Source organism: Diuraphis noxia, unplaced genomic scaffold (genome assembly GCF_037042655.1).
Source record: "Diuraphis noxia isolate RWA-SAM2 unplaced genomic scaffold, SU_Dnox_SAM2 contig0002, whole genome shotgun sequence".
Classification (NCBI taxonomy): domain Eukaryota; kingdom Metazoa; phylum Arthropoda; class Insecta; order Hemiptera; family Aphididae; genus Diuraphis; species Diuraphis noxia.
The window spans coordinates 41,467,034-41,485,623 of NW_028301712.1; the positions used below are offsets into that span (position 1 = coordinate 41,467,034).

The 18,590-nt window shown below is 27.2% G+C and overlaps 2 protein-coding genes across 3 annotated transcripts; one reads left to right on the forward strand and one right to left on the reverse strand.

The window, feature by feature from the left end:
- Positions 1-216: 216 nt before the first annotated feature.
- On the reverse strand, positions 217-3,422 carry swm (Zinc finger protein swm). Its single transcript, XM_015513850.2, has one exon. It carries the CDS (start codon positions 3,180-3,182, stop codon positions 816-818), a length of 2,367 nt encoding a protein of 788 aa, XP_015369336.1. The 5' UTR covers positions 3,183-3,422; the 3' UTR covers positions 217-815.
- A 311-nt stretch (positions 3,423-3,733) lies between these two features.
- Positions 3,734-17,939, forward strand: RIC-3 (RIC3 acetylcholine receptor chaperone). Of its 2 annotated transcripts, none has more exons than XM_015513844.2 (10): positions 3,734-3,889; positions 7,198-7,365; positions 7,438-7,749; positions 9,777-9,919; positions 14,404-14,550; positions 14,955-15,072; positions 15,178-15,198; positions 15,443-15,558; positions 16,436-16,873; positions 17,410-17,939. In XM_015513844.2, the coding sequence occupies exons 2-10, from the start codon at positions 7,227-7,229 to the stop codon at positions 17,482-17,484; spliced, it is 1,509 nt and encodes a 502-aa protein (XP_015369330.1). In that variant the 5' UTR covers positions 3,734-3,889; positions 7,198-7,226; the 3' UTR covers positions 17,485-17,939. The 2 variants fall into 2 exon arrangements, with proteins under 2 accessions (XP_015369330.1, XP_015369331.1); XM_015513845.2 differs by lacking the exon at positions 15,443-15,558 and adding an exon at positions 16,014-16,111.
- Positions 17,940-18,590: the final 651 nt, after the last annotated feature.

Sequence of the window (18,590 nt, forward strand, 5' to 3'; positions counted from 1 at the left end):
TTTTTATAAGTATAGTTTATCTCAATACATAAATTCTATTAAAAAAAAACTAAATATAAAACCTAAAACCATAATTCCATGTTGTCAAGTAAGATTAGGTTATATGATACTAAACCCAATAGTTAGTCTGTCCTTTTCTTAATATCCGTTTTTAATTAACAATCCCCTAATTTGTAATGAACGATTTTGAATATGATAAATATTTAAACACTCAAATGTAATTTAAGCACATTTATTTCATCATTATGAAAACAATTAATAATGTCAACAATTATTACAAATGACTAAAGAAATAATTCAGTCTCTTAATTAAAATTTAAAAAATGTTTGCAATTACTCTCTAAATGAATTGTACAATGTATTAATTACCAACAGGATTAATAAAAAAAATGAATATGTTTTTAATAACTTAAATAGTTACAGTCATAAAATAAAAGAAAAAGAAAATTTAGAACAGTGAAAATGGCTGTTATTTATATTTTAAGGTGTTATAAAATAGTGAACAATATTATTGAACTTACTTAGTTAAACAATTAAAATGTAAAATCTACTAACATAAATATAGATTTGTTTTATCTTGATTTGCTTAATACCTATTTTTAAGAATTAAATACACAATTTATAATCAAGTGCAGACATCCCCTTAATGGGTGATTATTAAATAATCTAAATAGATACATCAAGGAAATATATCTCTAACAATGGGATAAATCATTAAAATATTAATTTTTACCATAATAATTAAATTCATTATATACATCATTTAGGTATATAGATCACACATTTTAACAAAACATAAACAATAATTATCATTATTATTCTTTGTCTTCAAAGTTTTTGGCAGATGAATTGTCTTCCAACCGGGCCCCCATGCATGGTCCGGCTTTTATATTAGAAGTATCAACAAAGTCATGTTGTGAATTATACCATGTTACTGATAACCTTCTATCTTGGAAGAGCTTACCCTTTATCTGTGCAGTTTCTGCGTCTTTTCTAACTTCATATTTTATTACTAATGCAGGAATTATTGTATCAGATATATATTCTATAATGTTACCAAACTGTAAAAAATGTGTTATGACTTGCTCTTCATCATCTACTTCATAACCTGACACTAATAACTGAGTTGGTCGATGGTCAACTGAGATGCTGGTAGTTTTTGTTTCACGCACTTTATTCTTAGCTTCCAACAATTTGTTAGCAATAGCCAATTTTTCTTTCATTTGATAAGCGGTTTTAGCAACTCCAGAAGCTGGTGTAATTCCAAGACCTTTCAATTTATTCCTCAAAATAATAACATTTTTTTTCAAATCTAATATTTCTTTTTCATCACTATGTCCTTGTTGTTGTTTAATGAATAAATCTAAGTCAGTTAACAGCAAGTTCTTCAATGCTTCCTGTTTAGCTTCTAATAATTTATCCTCTTTAGTAGGTGTTTTTGGTGGTAGGTTATTTACAACTTTGACATTAGATTGAGATATGGTTGGTCTTTTTACTGTAGATGCTAGGTCAGCTTGAATATTTTCAATATTAGTTTTAAGTTGAATAATAGTAGCCATTAACATTTGTTTTTGTTCACCTTTAACATTAGGTGCAGTTTCTATTAGTTTATTTAATTGTTCCAGCTGTTTGTCCAACAGTTCTTGTTTACGTTTGGTGATGGCAGCAGAAAAATCTTGAGCTAGTTTTTTAGCTTCTTCTTGTTTTTTAAGCAATGATGATTTGATGACTTCAGCTTCTTTTTCATTTGTTAATCGTGTTTGACCAGTAATTCTATTATCTAAAGACAAAGTTTTAGATTTTTGTGGTGGTGAAGTAATTTTGTCTTCTACTGGTTTTACTTCTGCTGAATTATCAGAAAACCAATTAGCTGTAATCGGTAAAGTACCAAAAACAGTTTCTATATTTTGATAGGCTTTTTGTGCTTCATGAGAAGCAGAAAATGTAATTGTGGCTTCTTTATTTTCACTACTTGTTTGAATGTTGGTGATTTTTCCAAACTTCATAAAACTATTATTTAAGCTACTAATATTATTTAAATTTTCTGGAACATTTTTCAATTGTACTTCATTGGATGATATTTTAGGACCTAAACGCCTATAGTCAAACTTAGGCTTTTTATTATTATTATTATTATTGGAATTATTTTCTTCTTTTTTAAAGTTCTTTCTTTTAAAGCGATTTTGGATTTCACCTGTAGGTACACTAACTAACTCACGTTTTTGTTTGGAAAATTTCTGCTCTCCGCTTCCTCGAACCCAATAAGACCCTTCTGTACTTGGATAGTACATTCGCTGATTTTGGGCTTGAGGATAAGGTTGTACTGGCACAGGTACTTGTACATTTTGAACAATAGGAACTGGAAACGCAGGAGTCAATGGGTTTGTAAAAGATGTCCCAGCATTTTGGAAACTTAAGACACCATTACCTGTAGCCAACACTACTGGATCTTTTCCATGATCATAAACACATAAATCACCTTTCATACAGTATCCTTTTTCATCAAAATCAACACATCGTCCCAATGTTTTCTTTTCAATACCTTCAGATTTTTTGAATTCAGCAAATATATCTTCTTTTGGTTTCTTAACAGGTGATCCAGACTGAGACCGAGACCGGTTTTTTGGAGACCTAAATCTGCGTTTGAATTTTGGAGATTTTGATCGTCTTGGTGACCATGACCGACCGTGGTAACGATACTTACGATATGATTCTCTATCTTCGTCTTCATCACTAGTATGATCATCCCGACGATAGCGTTTGGATCTTGTAAATTTAACATCTTTATTCCTTGGTGATCTTGATAGCACACGGGAACGTGATCTAGATCTAGGTTTTTCATCATCCCTAATAATCGGTTTATCAATGATTGGCTTCTCACCAGTATCTGATTTTTCTCCAGACGAAGTGACTGCAATTTCACTTTTAATTTCGACCGGATCATCGATCAAATAAGACTCATTTCGTAACGTTTCCACTAATAAGACAGTAAAACCTTCAGTGTCGTTATTCAAGAACTCTTCTAGTTGTGACTGAAGGAACTTTTGTAGTTCATTTATTGGCCGATCTCGTTTCAATAATGCAAATATATATTTGGCTAGTGCTGCAGGATCAGCTTCGCATATCGGTCCCAGGACGGCCGTCAGCCAGGTTTTGAAACGTTCTGGATCCTTGATTTGCATTTTTCATGTACTGATGGTAAACACCAGTATCAATAATTGTTTGAAATGAAATGAATCGATCAATTCAAAACAAAATATCAATAATTAATTAACTCAACTCTCTAGGTTGAAGGTAAAGGTACTAGTAAGATACCGAACGGTTTAAGCGTTCAAATGTTCAATCTCCGATGTGTATGAAGTTCAGTGTTGTTAAGTGGATTGTTAAAGCTTTTGGCAAATTAAGAATTAGCGATTTCACTGACACGGACATTTATGTCAACGTAAGTGGTCTACACTGGTCCATAATTCCAAAAATCTCATTTGTTGGCTACACTGGGTTGGTAAAAAATACTTATGGTGTTATTACAATCTTTAAAATTATATTATATTAAATATTCGTTGACAATAATCTGAACAATAAATCATAAAATGCAACAAGTTTACTTTTAAAAAGTAAAATGTCAATAATAATAAATTAAATAATTTAATTCAATGATTACATTTTATTTTGAACATTTTATGTTGGTAACACATTTAAAGAAGTCGGTCGATTTCCTTGGTTGGAGATCTTCCTGCGCCCGCGCAGTTAATTTTGTTTTTATCCCTTTGATTGCTCAGCCACAGTCCTAATATTATTTATAGGATTTTCTATAAATTTCACATCTGTGTGGTTGCACGATTGCTTTAAAATGCTGAAAATTGGTTGACGAAGTTCGGCATAATATTCCGTGAGTATTATAATATTGTCGTATCTTTTATAAATTTTAACCGAATGATGAGTATTTACGTAGTTAGGTACGTTGTTACGTGACACTCGACCACTACTCACATAATATTTAGCTTGCCATAATTATATTATTATAGTTTAATGTCTAATATCTGATGTACTGTTTGTCGCAGTGACCACCCACCGCGTTAAACTTAAAAAGGCGGAGTACGATTGTATGTGCGTCGAAAAAACATATTTGTATTAGATATTTTATTATTAACTGAAGGTGTAAATTAATTCTATGTCCACTAGGTACCTAGTTTTACTTAAAATGAGACGTCGGGAGGCAACTTATAAACGATTGTTTATTTATTATAGGTAGTAAATAGTAATATATTTGATATTATGATATAGATTGGTAGTAAGTACTCACAAGCACGAATTGGATAATGATTAATATCAGTGATGAGGAGGCAATTCATAAGTCGCTCGGCCCTCGCACACACACATACTTAGAAATGCCCCAATCCACGATAACATTATTTACAAAAAAATGAATAGTGTGATAGGTATATAATTAAGCTTTTGTAGTATGTCAAATTAAAACCTATACAATAAGCAGGGACGCAATTTAAATTATATTATTGCTTGTGCCGAACCTCCTAGTTTTTTAGAACCTAAGTCTTTTAATAATAATTTACACGATGAACAACTTCCCCACCGCCTCCCAACATAAACCAATTCAATAAATACGTTTTTAAATATTTAATAATTTCTTTGTATAGTTTATATGTTAATTTATTTTTATTAATATAAAATAAGAACTTCCTTACTAACCATAAATAACACGGATGCTGACTACACCCCCCTCGAAAATCGAATACCTATATGATAATAAATAAGTTAAAAATTTTATTGTAGACTTAAACAATTTTACACATTATACGTACATTTACTTCAATCCTGAAGAATCGTGTACAGATTATTTATCACTGTAACTATAAATACCTATATATTAAACAGTAAACACAAGCGTAATGCTGAATTAAAATAATAACTCATAACAATTTATTGTAAAGAAACTATAATTTTAGGATTAATAAATAAATCAATGAATTATAGCGTTTGATGTGTTTTTTTTTTTTATATCTTTCAATTATATTCGCATTTTTATAACTCATATATAACAGCGGCGTAGCCAGAATTTTTTTCGGGGGGGGGGGGGGGGGGGGGGCTGATCAATTTTTAAAATTAGTAAAATACAATTTAAGACTTTTTGATTGAATATTTGTAGATAATTACAATAATTTTTAAATTTTATTAACATTTCGGGGGGGGGGGGGGCTGCAGCCCCCTCAGCACTCCCCCTGGCTACGCCACTGATATATAACCACTTACTATGTTTAATCGCATTAACTTAATAAAAATATATTTTTAAGTTTGTTTTATTCTATGAGATATTGAAGTATAATATTTCAACCTCCACTCACTTCAATTCCATTTTAAATTAATGATGAGAACCACCAGTACTTAGTAGTATAATATAATACTTTTCTTGATAGTTTTAGTTGGTTATGTAGTATTTTACGTAATAAAAATAATTTGATAGTCGTAAATCGTAATTAATTTCATTCATAAACGATTGGGAATATGCCGATGTTTGGCAGCGAAAAGCAGCTAGTAGAAAGTTTGAAATTTGTCGATAAGTCAGACTGTTGTTATTAAGACTTTCGTAATAAAAAAGTGAAGTAAAAAATTAAAAATTATCTCCGCGGAAAGCAGCAGGCTTAAATTGAATAAAACCACTGGGGGATTTTAATAATCGTGTTGATGTCCTGTAGATATACATTTATTAGACAAATTACGGTGTTTCACCACGGCTCAGTTGTTTAAGATATATAATATATTATTTATGCTATAATCGTATCTTTTTAACATGTATAATAATTTTTTTTTCCAAATCAATCAATATCTTATACAATTTTTTTTTTTTAATAATTGCGAATGTAGTTACCTACACATTTTTTTAAATTATAGGCTAAATAAAAATAATTAATAGTACATATTTTTTATAAATTATTATAAATTAATTTTTTTTCTCAAATGCTAAGTATATATTTTTTTAAATCATTAGTAATTACTAATACAGATTTTTAGGCACAAAATAATGTTTATTGTAATCGATTATTCGTTTTATCTTCATTTCAGTTATTATTTAATGCCAAAAAAAAAATAAATATTTTTTGTATTTCTACTTGACAAAATATTATTTTATACATTTATTTTAAATTTTTGGTTGAATATGCAATATATTTAGAATTTTGTAAGAAATATTCAAAAATATGCAAAACCAAATTTCACAAGTATAGATTCAAACTACTATGTATTATGATTCATTAAGGTAACTAATAAAAATCCAAAAAAATGTAAAGGAAAATAATTCGCGATTGCATAGAAATTTGTGCTCTATATGGTATAACTAATCTGATTTTTAATTTTAAGTATACCTCAATAAGATTTGCCGTTTTTACCGTAAATTATTTTTGATGCTTCAAAATCGAAATTTTAACGAGTAGTTGCTAAATATTACGTAAATACGTATTGAACTATTATTACACGTTTAAGTCCTTACGTCCCTAGTTGGTATCTTTCTGCTGGTGAACCGAAGAATAAAATTAAAAACCCATGTAATTTGTGTTGTTATTAGATATGGTTATAGGTATGTAAAAATATCACAAATTAAAAAAGTTCATATCTCGCTTGAAAATTAAAATATTGAATAAAAATCCGACGATTTAGCACAGATAATATTCTTACCTAAAAATGTGATAAAAAAGCTAATAATCACTAATCATTCTATTTTCTCAGTGATTTTCATCAATTAACGATATCTCGGTGCAGACATGCAACATATGTTTTGCATATTTATATTGAAATGGTTATTTTTATTATTAGTATAGTGCTAGGGATTTATTGTATATACAAAATATTAAAAATTCATGAAATTGTTTTTATGAAATATGCAGAAAAAAACTGTTATATAATTTTAAATTGCATTGCACTTGCACAATTAACGATTTCTTTAAATTTTAATATTGACTCTGAATGTGTTATGGACTATTTAACTATTTATACAAAGGTCGTCAAACTTGTGTATAATAAAAAAAATATATTTGATTATGGTACTTTTTACTTTAAATAAAAAAAAAATTAATTGAAAGGCAAACACTCTATACACGCACATGTACATGGTTCTGAGCTGATATTGATATTAATAATATATTGTGAAATTTTCTGAAAATTGTTATAATTTATAACCGGCTTTAGGTTCTAGGAAAATTGAAAATAATAACATTATGACAGACATGACGACAGAAATTAGTCAAAGCAAAACAATCTGCATTCTGGCTGTTGTAGCAGGATGTTTTGCTATCCTTTGGCCATCTTTATTTTATCCAATGCTAAAAGGATCATTTGCGCCTCACACTCATACAGGTAAATTAATCATTTATTTAGATAATATTATAATATGTAGTTTTGATATTATAATTTACGTCCATGGAGTAGGGTGTTGCAATGTGCTGTCCAGCACGGACGTGAATATAGTTAAAATAGTTATGGATATATGTGATCGTGTAATTGAAACAACGGACAAAAAAACAAAATTGGAAAAATGTCATAAGGAAATTTTCAAAACATGTGCAATCGATATAACTGATTTATTCAATGAAAATAAGGTTGGAAAAATTTCGCATAATAAGCGTTTACTCGACGAAATAAGATCTTTGAATGGATCTCTATGTCTAAAATACCATTATGGAATTTCCTTGACAAGCTTGGGGGTTACACATAGGCTTAAAGAAAGCGATCATTTAATGAGTAAGAAATTATCATTATCAATTTAATCATAACTTGAGTGCATTTTTAAAAAGCTTACAACTAATTAGTAACCATTCCGTATGTAAGGTATTATAGTTTTTAAATAAAGTAATGTCTTCGTATTAAATTATACATATCTTTGGCTCCGTCATACTATCTCAAAACATAGAATAAATACTTTATGTTCAGAATAATTAATTTCACTCATTTATTTTTAATTTTGGAGTGAATAAGCGCATTATCTATCAAATTTAAGGGTAAGACTAACACCCCATTCGTAAAATGCACAAGACATACTTTTTAATTAAAGTAAAAAAATTAAATAAAAACTTACGTAATAGGGATATAATAGAAGTAATAGTAGAACGGAGACAACAGATGGAGGATTACGTTCTCTTAAAAATAATACTTTGACACCACTAAAATAACTAAACAATTGAACATACATTTTTTTATTGTATCGGTACATTTAATATAGTTAGATATGCATACAATAACTTTAAAAAAACTTAACTTTTTAAGAAAAATATTATTGTGCTGAATTTTTATTAAACTTTTTAATCTTAAGTATATTTTAACTAGGATCGATGGTATTGAAACCGAATACTGGTATAATGGTATTATAATTGGCACCGGTATGGTATGATATACCGTAATACCGGTATATATCGGAAAAACACGTCATACCGATGATACATACCGGAAAACCTCAATACTTTGGTATCAAAAAATTTGATAGGTATATAATATGTCTGTTGAAATTTCTGATGATGCCAGAATGTAGTATTATAACTGGTGTACATTATACCAAAAAAAAACTGTCGGTCTATATGGTATAATTTAGACAGTATAATATAATTACTATATACGCGTGTTATTGAGGCCGTATGTTGGTTCCTCGTTACCACGGTATACCGTTTTAACGGTGTTTTATTAATAACTGGTATACTCCGATATAAGATGGTATACCAAAAACCGCCAACTTTAATTATATAAATACATTAAAAGTTTAAACTTTTGTCTTTTGAACATTATATAGCAGGGGTGGCCACAACGAGGCTCGCGAGCCGCATGCGGCTCTTTAATCAATTTTGTGAGGTTCTTGAACCAAGCTTAGACTAAAATTAAAAGTAAATAAATGTTCCTTCATTTGTTTTAAAATGAAAAATGTATCTTTAATTTATAAACATTGTTTTACAATGTGTGGCTCACCTCGAATTAACTTTATAAATTTGCAGCTCCCAAAGTTAAGGTTAGTGGCCACCCCTGTTATATAGATCAATTGTATAAATTTATGCACCAACAACCTACTAACTTTCTACAAAATAATAATAATTTTGTATTTTGTACATGCAGTTGTTGTAAAACTTTTTTCGTACTAGTGATGTATGCAATTTAAACAAGCAAGACTATAATTTTGTTTTTTGGAGTATATTTGATTGTTAAATAAAAGTGATAAGTTATAGCCTTTAAAAATAAAATAATTCATTCATAGTTATATTTAATCTACTTTTCTGTATAACTTTTGTATTTTGATTACAAAAATTGTATTGAACAAATTAGTGAAAGGTTTTATTTTAAAATTATAATAAACAATAGACAAGAAAAATGTAAAATAGTCTTATTACCCATTACTTATCAGTTATCAGTAATATCATATCAAATTTATTTTTTTAACCACAACAAACATACAATCTTATGAAAATATGATATTTAAATTGCTCAAAAAATCTGTGCTTTTTCTTAATTCAACTTGATTTTAACAAACTAATAATTAATAATTTTAATAGTTATTTTATTGTGATTATAAAACTTAAATTAATTAATTAATATTAGCTTATAGTTACGCTTGTATGATAACTATTTTATTTTTCACATTAAATAATAATAATACATTATATAATATTATAAAACTAGTTAAACAATGTTTTTATTGTAATGTTTTCCTGTTTGAAGTAAAACTAAAATAATTATTTTGATTGATTTATACTTCAAACGTATGATTTGTGTTTGTGTACCTTTTATAGATAATATTCCGCAAGAAAGAACTCCTGTTCACTTAAGAGCCTCCAAAGCGTCAATGCATCCAGCATTAATGGAAAAAGGACGGGCAATTCCCCAACCTCATATTGGACCTAGACATGGTAGTCCAACTCCTCACAGTTTCAAAGTAAACATTTATGACATAGTAGATGAACTAAACAATTTAAATTTCTTCTTTAGTTTTAAATTTAACTTAAATACAGAACTTGCCAATTTTTTTTATTATTTTTTTTATTTTAGTTTTGGATTCAAGCCATGTATTTATATATTTTTGCTCCGTTATCTTAGTTATTTTTTTTTTTAGTATTTAACATAAAAATATTTTAAACTAAAAGTTAAATACAGTTGCAATAAATTAATAAATTTATTAATGACATTTAAATTTGTAATGTACCTACTTAGTGACAAATGCGAGTGTCATATAACACCTAAAATTAAAATTATTTCAAGGTGGAATTTTGTAAATCTTACATAGATGAATTCCAACATCCTGACTTATGTTTTACACTAATAATAATTTTTAAATTATGTTTTATTTTGTATTTAAGTCAAATTTAGATCATTCAAACTACATTTTAGATTGTGAGCGGAGCGATGAATGTATTGATTTTACCATGATGTGTGTTTTTTTTTTAAATTTTTTTTTTTGTGTCTGTCATCACGTTTTGGGGCAGTAAAAATGCTTCGATTTTTGACTTCAGTACTTCGTTCGATCAGAAAGTGAATCTAGTTGGTACTTTGAGGGGTCAAAAGTAAAAAATTCTTAATACTTTTCTAAATAATCAAGAAAAACAAACTAAAAATTAAGGGAAAAACAGGAAATTTTACGCACACTCATTTTTCGACAAAATCGATTTTGGTTTTTGATGTAACTTTAAAACGAATGACCATAGATACATGAAACTTTCACCGAATGTTTATACAAGAATATTCTATCCACCATGCAATTTTCAAAAAATTTCGACTTAAGTTGAACTATTCATAGGCATTTGAAATTTTCGATCATTATTAGTTTTTTTAAATTAATATCGATAAAAATGTATTTGTTAGGCAGAAAAGCTTGAGAATTTAATACAAGGCTCTTAACATATTGTTACAATAGCAGTTGAAAAATAAAATAAATTCATAGTCACAATTTTTTTTTATAAGCATTCAAAATTTTAATTTAAATACGTAAAAATCACGAAAATTCACAAATTATTTGAAGCTAGAAATTCATAAAAAAATTTCTTTTTAAATCTAAGATTTCAAAATTTAATACAAGATTCCTTACAAGTTTTTCAATCTTTATCACAAATAAAAATTTCACCGGAAATCCAAATTAAATTTTTATGAGCATTTGAAATTTAAATTTTTACAACATTGGATTTTCACTTTAAGCGATTTCCTTATTTTGATGTAACTCTAAAACAAATGACCGCAGATACTTTAAATTTTCACTGAATGTTTATATAGGCATTTTATATATTTTATAAAATTTTCAAAATATTTAGATTTGTTTTGAGCTGTTTACTGACATTTTAATTTTTCAACTTTTTTAGTTTTTTTTTCTATAAATATCGATAAAAATGTATTTGTTCGGTAGAAAAGCTTGAAAATTTAATACAAGGCTTCTAACACATTGTTACAATAGCAGTTAGAAAATATTAAAAATTCGTAGGCACGATTTTTTTTTATAAGCATTTAAAGTTCAAATTTTGACTAAATACGTAAAAATTACGGCAATGTTCAAATTATCGTAGATAGAAATTCATAAAAGTTTTTCTTTTTAATTCTAAGATTTTAAAATTTAATACAAGGCTACTAACATATTTTTACAATAGCAGTTACAAAATAAAAGGAATACATAGTCACAATTTTTTTTTTAAGCATTCAAAGTTTGAGTTTTGACAACATATTATGTAAAATTCACAAATTATTTTAAGCTATAGAAATTCATAAAAAATTTTCCTTTTATATCTAAGATTTGAAAATTTAATACATGGCTCCTATCATATTTTAACAATAGCAATTGAAAAATAAAAGAAATGCGTAGTCACAATTTTTTTTTACAAGCATTCAAAGTTTGAATTTTGATAACATATGTAAAAATCACGAAAATTCGCAAATTATTTCAAACTAGAAATTCATAAAAATTTTCTTTTTAAATCTAAGATGATCAATGATGTGTGTTTTTTTTTGTGTGTGTCTGTGTACAGCATAAATAGTTGAAATAATGCTTCGATTTCAAACTTTGGGGGTGGTTTCCGATGTAAAATTGAAGATCCTTGGTGCATTATAGAGGTCAAAAGTAAACATTTTCCAACAGTTTTCAAAAAAATCAATTTTTTTATATGGTTGTCATTCAAAAACTAATCACTGTAAATACTTGAAATTTTCACCAAATGTTAATGTTAGGGTTATCTATATACAGTTTAATTTTCAAAATTTTTTGACTTTTTTGAGTTATTTATAGACCACTGAAAATTTCATTTTTTTTTGAGAATTTTTTTTTAAAGTGTCGGTAAAAAAATTTTGGACGACCAAAAAAACTTGAAAATTTAATACACGGTTCCTTATGAGTTGTTCTTATTGTAGCTAAAAAAAATTAAAAATCGTAAGTCCCGATTTTTTTTAATAAGCGTTTACAGTTCAAAATTTTACGAAATCTGTCGAAAACGCGAAAATTTGCAAGTAATTTTGAAGTTGAAAAATCATAAAATTTTTTGCGTTAATAACTAAGGATTAAAAATACAAAACTAAGTTTTACATAAGTTTTCCTTTAAGTAGCTATAGAGAAAACTCGAAGCATCATTATAGGAAAAATTTTAAGTGCGTTTGAATTTTAAATTTTTACGAAATAGCGTGACGATAACGATTTATCCTCAAATGATTTTAAACATTTGTTATTATTCAAAAAGTCGTAGATACTTGAAAAATTTTACCAGTTATTTAGATTGGCATTTTCTTTACATGATTTAATTTTCAAAATATTTTGACTTTTTTTGAGGTATTTATAGACAATTTTTTTTTGAAGTGTCGATAAAATTTTTATGGCCCAATCAAAATACTTGAAAATTTAATACAAAGTTCCTCATAAGTTATTCTTATAGTGATTAAAAAATTATAAAAATACATAGGCACGATTTTTTTTTTTAGCATTTGAAGTTCAAATATTGACTTAATACGTAAAAATTACGGCAATTTTCAAATTATCTTAGATTGAAATTCATAAAAGTTTTTCTTTTTAATTCTAAGATTTGAAAATTTAATACAAGGCTCCTAAAATATTTTTACAATAGCAGTTGAAAAATACAAGAAATGTATAGTAACTTTTTTATTTTACAAGCATCTAAATTTTAATTTTGACAACATACGTAAAAATCACGAAAATTCGCTAATTATTATAAGCTAGAAATTCATAAAAAATTTTCTTTTTAACTCTAAGATATGAAAATTTAATACAAGATTCCTTACAAGTTTTTCAATCTTTATCACAAAAAAATGTCTACCGGAAATTCAAATTAAATTTTTATTAGCACTTGAATTTCAAATATTGACGAAAATTCGTCAAAACCATGAATATTTGCAAATTATTTTGTAGTTCAAAATTCATAATATTGTTTGTATTTATATCTAAGGTTATAAAATTTAACACCAAGTTTTCCATAAGGTTTGCTTCAAATAGCTATAGAGAAAATTTGAAGTGTCATTATAGGAAAAATGTTTTGAGCGTTTGAGTTTTAAATTTTTATGAAATCGCGTAATGATAACGATTTATCCTCAAACCAGGTATTCGTATATCTATGATAATATAAGGTATTATGAATTATGATAATTACATGATAACTACACTAATTGATTAACCATGCCTTATGCAAAATGCGTCTTAATTGAAAAATAAAATATTTGTTTCAAAATAGAATATATGACAATATTTAAATATAATATATCCTAGACTGACAAATCATCTCCGTTCAGAATCGTTTTTCGTATACAATGATACCTATCATTGCATTTTGCATTCAAATTTAATCCCATCCATTACAGTAACCTACTGTACAGCAGAGCGACATCCACGACTTACCCGCTTTTTTCAAAAGTTGGTTTTGCGTAAAATTTGCCATTTTTTCCCCCTTTCATTTTCGAACACTCTTGGGAATTTTCACCTCCTGAATAAACAAATTAGATTCACATTTGTATCAGAAAAAATACTTCTATATCGAAAATTAGAGCATTTTTCTTACACCAAATATTGATGATTTTAATGTAATTCTAAATCGTAGAAATAGAAACTTAATAATAATATAAATTCAAATACATTTTAAAAACTATTCGTAAAATTCAATTCAGTTCGTTAGAACGCGTTTAGATCTACTTTTCTGCAAATAATAATAGTGTGGAAATGTGGAATCCCCTTGATCATTTGCTGGAATGCTTATAAGGAAAACTAGCTCCTCCAAAAAGTCGTTATCCGTTGTAATGCTATATGGAAGTGGGAGCATAATGCAACCCTATGCATCAATAAACCATATATTATTATCTTAAATTAAAAATATATTCATGTCTAATAGTTAGTACTTCGATTCTATATAAATGTCTTGTTAATATTTCATACTTTGCTTTTGTTAGCCACCAATGCCAGGATCAAGACCGACAATGGGAGGTATGGGCGGCAGTAATAAAATCACTGGAGGAGATGGTGGTAGTGCCATGAATATACTGATGCCAATGTATACAATTGGAATACTTCTTTTTTTTGTGTACACTATGATGAAGGTATAAAATCATATTATTAAATTTACATGTTGTTTGTAAACTAATGTCAGGTTGTACAATAGTTTTGTTAAATTTCATGGTTTATTTAAATTTAATAGATGTAGGTACCATGAATATATAATATATATACAGTGAAAACTCTTTATAACGAAACTCGTTACAACTAAAAACTCTATATTACGTAAATAACATTAAGTTAACTTATTAAAATGGTTGGTTTAATTTAAAACCTATTAATTACTCTCTATTACGAAAACTCTCAATAACTAAAGAAATCACATGGTCCCTTCAGATTCGTTATAGAGAGTTTTCACTGTATGTATTTTTAAGAATTCGTTTAAAAACTAATAGACGTTAATGCATGCCAGCATTTATTTTTCAATTATTTATATCATTCGTAACAGTTGCTGTCAAAAAAAGACGACGTTGAAGATACTATTGATGATAAATATTCTTCACATTATCCTTGTGGCAGAGATAGTAAATCAAAGCTACAGCCGCAGAATCTTCCAACAAAATTAGGTGAAACACTAACAAAATATATTTTAAATCAATATTATTCCTTTAATTTTTAAGTTTAAAAATAAAGTTACATATAACTTTTATTCTGTTTATCGCTATATATAGGATTCGTTGAAAAGGATACGAGTAAGTAGAATATATTTATTAATTATTAAATTCTATTCTTGCTATAATATTTACAATGCATAAAAAAAGAAATATTAATCTGTATTTTGTACTAAGATTAAGTAATAATAATTAATTAATAACATAATTTTTTTTACAACATATTAAATTAGATTATAGGTCATAGGTTTACTGGATACATTCATTGTTAATACCTATAGGAATATTGCAATGAATCCTTGATTATAGTTTATGTTTTGCGTAGGGGATTTAGAAATAGATGCGCTCCGTCGCAAGCTAGAAGAAACAGAGGCTGCGATGGAACGCATTGTTAAGCAAATGATATTGGCGTCTGAGCGCAATGGGATGGATGGGAATAAGGTTTGAAAGATTTACAAACATTTCGATGCGCATGTGTTCAGTAATATTATTGGCAATTTTGTTTTCTTACTACTACACTAATTTCACCTCATCTGTATATATAATTTATGGAGTTACCCTCCTACATGTATTGGTTGTAGAATAATTATTACGATTATTTTTTGCTAGTTGTACCCTAATAGATGAACATTAAATATATAAATCGGAAGTTGGTTAAAATATATATTTTTACTTTATATATTTATAGGAATTTAATTAAATAATTGAAATAAAAATTATTGATCGTTTAAATGTTACGCCCCACAATCGTTAATTTCTATGAATTAAATAAGTTGGTAATAACACATGGCAAAAGAATAAATATAATTAAATTAATTAGTGTGATATGTTATAAGTATAGAATTATTTGAATTTTAAAAAGAATAAACAAAATATTTATTTTTTTTTACCCTTAGTCGTGAACGCGTTTTCGTCTTTATTGGAAGACGTGAATCGAGAAATATTATCGTCTATAATTGAAAAAGAAAACGTTCCCACAATAATTGAAAACGAGGTACCCTTAGGATAAAGAACTTAAGTTGCGCTAATATTAATATACTAATACTATATGCTTAAACGTTGCTTTTTAACATCCTAAATAATATATAAAGTGTTCTTCAAATTCTTCAATTATTTTAATTTAATTTTTAACCTGTGTTATTAATTTAATATCGATTCATTAGTTTAGTTATATTTATTATTTCTTGTGTATTTACGCTCATTTAAAATTTTCTTTGCTTTTTTATGTAATCATTATTAATATTAAAAGCTTTTTCCCTAATACTTAATCAAAGATTTCGAATATACATTTAATTAAGACTTAAATTGTGTATTTTAGGATTTGAAAAACGAAAATATTGATGAGGGGCAATGTCCAACACAAACGATATTCAATGACATCGTAAATGATAAAATTACCACTAAAAAGTCTACTCCATCAGAGGAATCGAACAGTATTAAATCTTTAAACACTTCTGAACCGCACGATGAAAACATTACAGATTCGGAAATTTCCGTAAAAAAAATTATTCAAGTCGTCAATATGGAAACATCTGAAAGTGTTGGTGGTGGTCATTATTGGACTCCGACTGAAAAAGAGAAAATACCTTCTAAATGTAAAACAACATCTACAGAAGAACCTATTTCTCTACTCATTCCTGGTACGATTCCTAAGAACTCTCAAGTTTTAATAAGCGATGGTCCACACAATACTCCCTTAGAAACTGAGGATCACGAAGCAGTAATTTCAAGCAAAGTCACATTGTCATTAATACCTGTGAGTAACAAAATGATTTCTTATATTGTATTAAAATTTACAATTGAGTAATAAGTAATTTCAATGCGTACTGCAGGGTACAAGTTAATTTACTTTCTCGATTTAATGGCAAGTGTTTATCGAATTAGTGCTATTGAGTATGAGGAATTTTTAATTGTAAAATAATAAATGTTATATAATAAAAAAAATTGTAGACATTAGTTATCGATAAAATTTTTGGTAGAATGTTGAAACTAAGCTATAGGTATTGAATTATGATTCATGAGTCCATAATATAGGGCCGAAGACTTCAATAATAATCCTAACTAAAAATAAATAATAATATTATTATGTACAGGTATTTTAAGTTAAAACTTATATTCCCTGTTAAAATAACTAATAATTAATATATAATTATTTTGGAAAATTATCGTGTTGAAACCTAAAGACAGTTTATTTTTAATACTATTTCAATGTACTTACTATTCATAGCGAATGGTAGAATGGTCAATGGTGAATGGTTTAAGATAATAATTTTGTTTTGATTTAATTTTTAGGACGATCGAGTAGAGGAATACCTAACTAGTGATGAAGCGGAAGATATTACTTCAACTCTATCAAATATTAATTAATATGGCAAAAAATGAAACAAATGTATGGTTTTCCTATATTTAATAATTATATGACAAGTAAATAATACATTCAATGTACATGCACGATTTTAAAATAGGTAATGACTGGGGATTTGACGAAGAGTAATAAATATGGGAGTATTGGGAGTGGGAATTTTATTATGAAAGTTTTTAATTGCACATTTGTAATGTACTTAATTATTTTGTGGTAGATTTTAATATTATATCTATGAATGAGCCATTGTAATGAACTTTTTAATCTATGTAAACAAATATGTGATCAGTATTATTTTATGTATCTACCTATAGTAACTATAGTATAGTTTGTCAATTTATAAGTACATTTTCTGTTACTTTTGAAGTACTCTAGACTGATAATGTTGCCAAATGATTAGCAAACATTTCTTAAATTTCTTGTACTTTACCTGTAATAAATATCTTGTCAAATCAAAAAATGTATGGTTTTTAAAAATCATGTCTTTTTTTATTTATTTTAATTTTTTTTGTCTGGCGTCAATTTAGAACCAGTACAAATTGCTTCAACTTAACTATCTATAGTTGGTATTGTAGAAAAATAAATTACTTATAGCAATATAAATATATGATAAAACATTCTTATAGGTTGAAAGACGGTCTCCTCAGAATTTTTTCGTATGCAACGATTTTCAATTCAAATAAAACACCACATTTTAGCGCAGAGTGACTTCCTCAGGTTTGTCACATGTTTTCCTATTTAACGTAAATTATATTACTGTATACAGGTTTGATTTTCCAGAACTTTTCTGTACATTATTTTATTTTTAAAAAGTAAACGTCTTACCTAGTTTATTTTGTTTAGGATTAAGTTACGATATAAATAATAATAATAATTCACTCTATTTACGTATGTCACGACTCACAAGGTTGTATATTGAACCAATTCATAGTAATAAATAGTTTAAGTAGGCAGTAGCTATTATAATTTACTTTAAATTATACGATCATTTCAGTTTATTCCAGTATTGCACAATGCACATACTTAAATTATAGTATAGAAAAAACATAAAAGTTACAAATTGTATGTCTATAGTTCTATACGTTACTTTTAAAATTTTCCAGCCTCTCAA

Coding starts and splice junctions, on each gene's coding strand:
- swm (XM_015513850.2), bottom strand. CDS start 3,182: ATGCAAATCAAGGATCCAGAACGTTTCAAAACCTGGCTGACGGCCGTC.
- RIC-3 (XM_015513844.2), top strand. CDS start 7,227: ATGACAGACATGACGACAGAAATTAGTCAAAGCAAAACAATCTGCATT. Junction 7,366..7,437: donor TGCGCCTCACACTCATACAG/GTAAATTAATCA, acceptor TCCATGGAGTAG/GGTGTTGCAATGTGCTGTCC. Junction 7,750..9,776: donor AGAAAGCGATCATTTAATGA/GTAAGAAATTAT, acceptor TACCTTTTATAG/ATAATATTCCGCAAGAAAGA.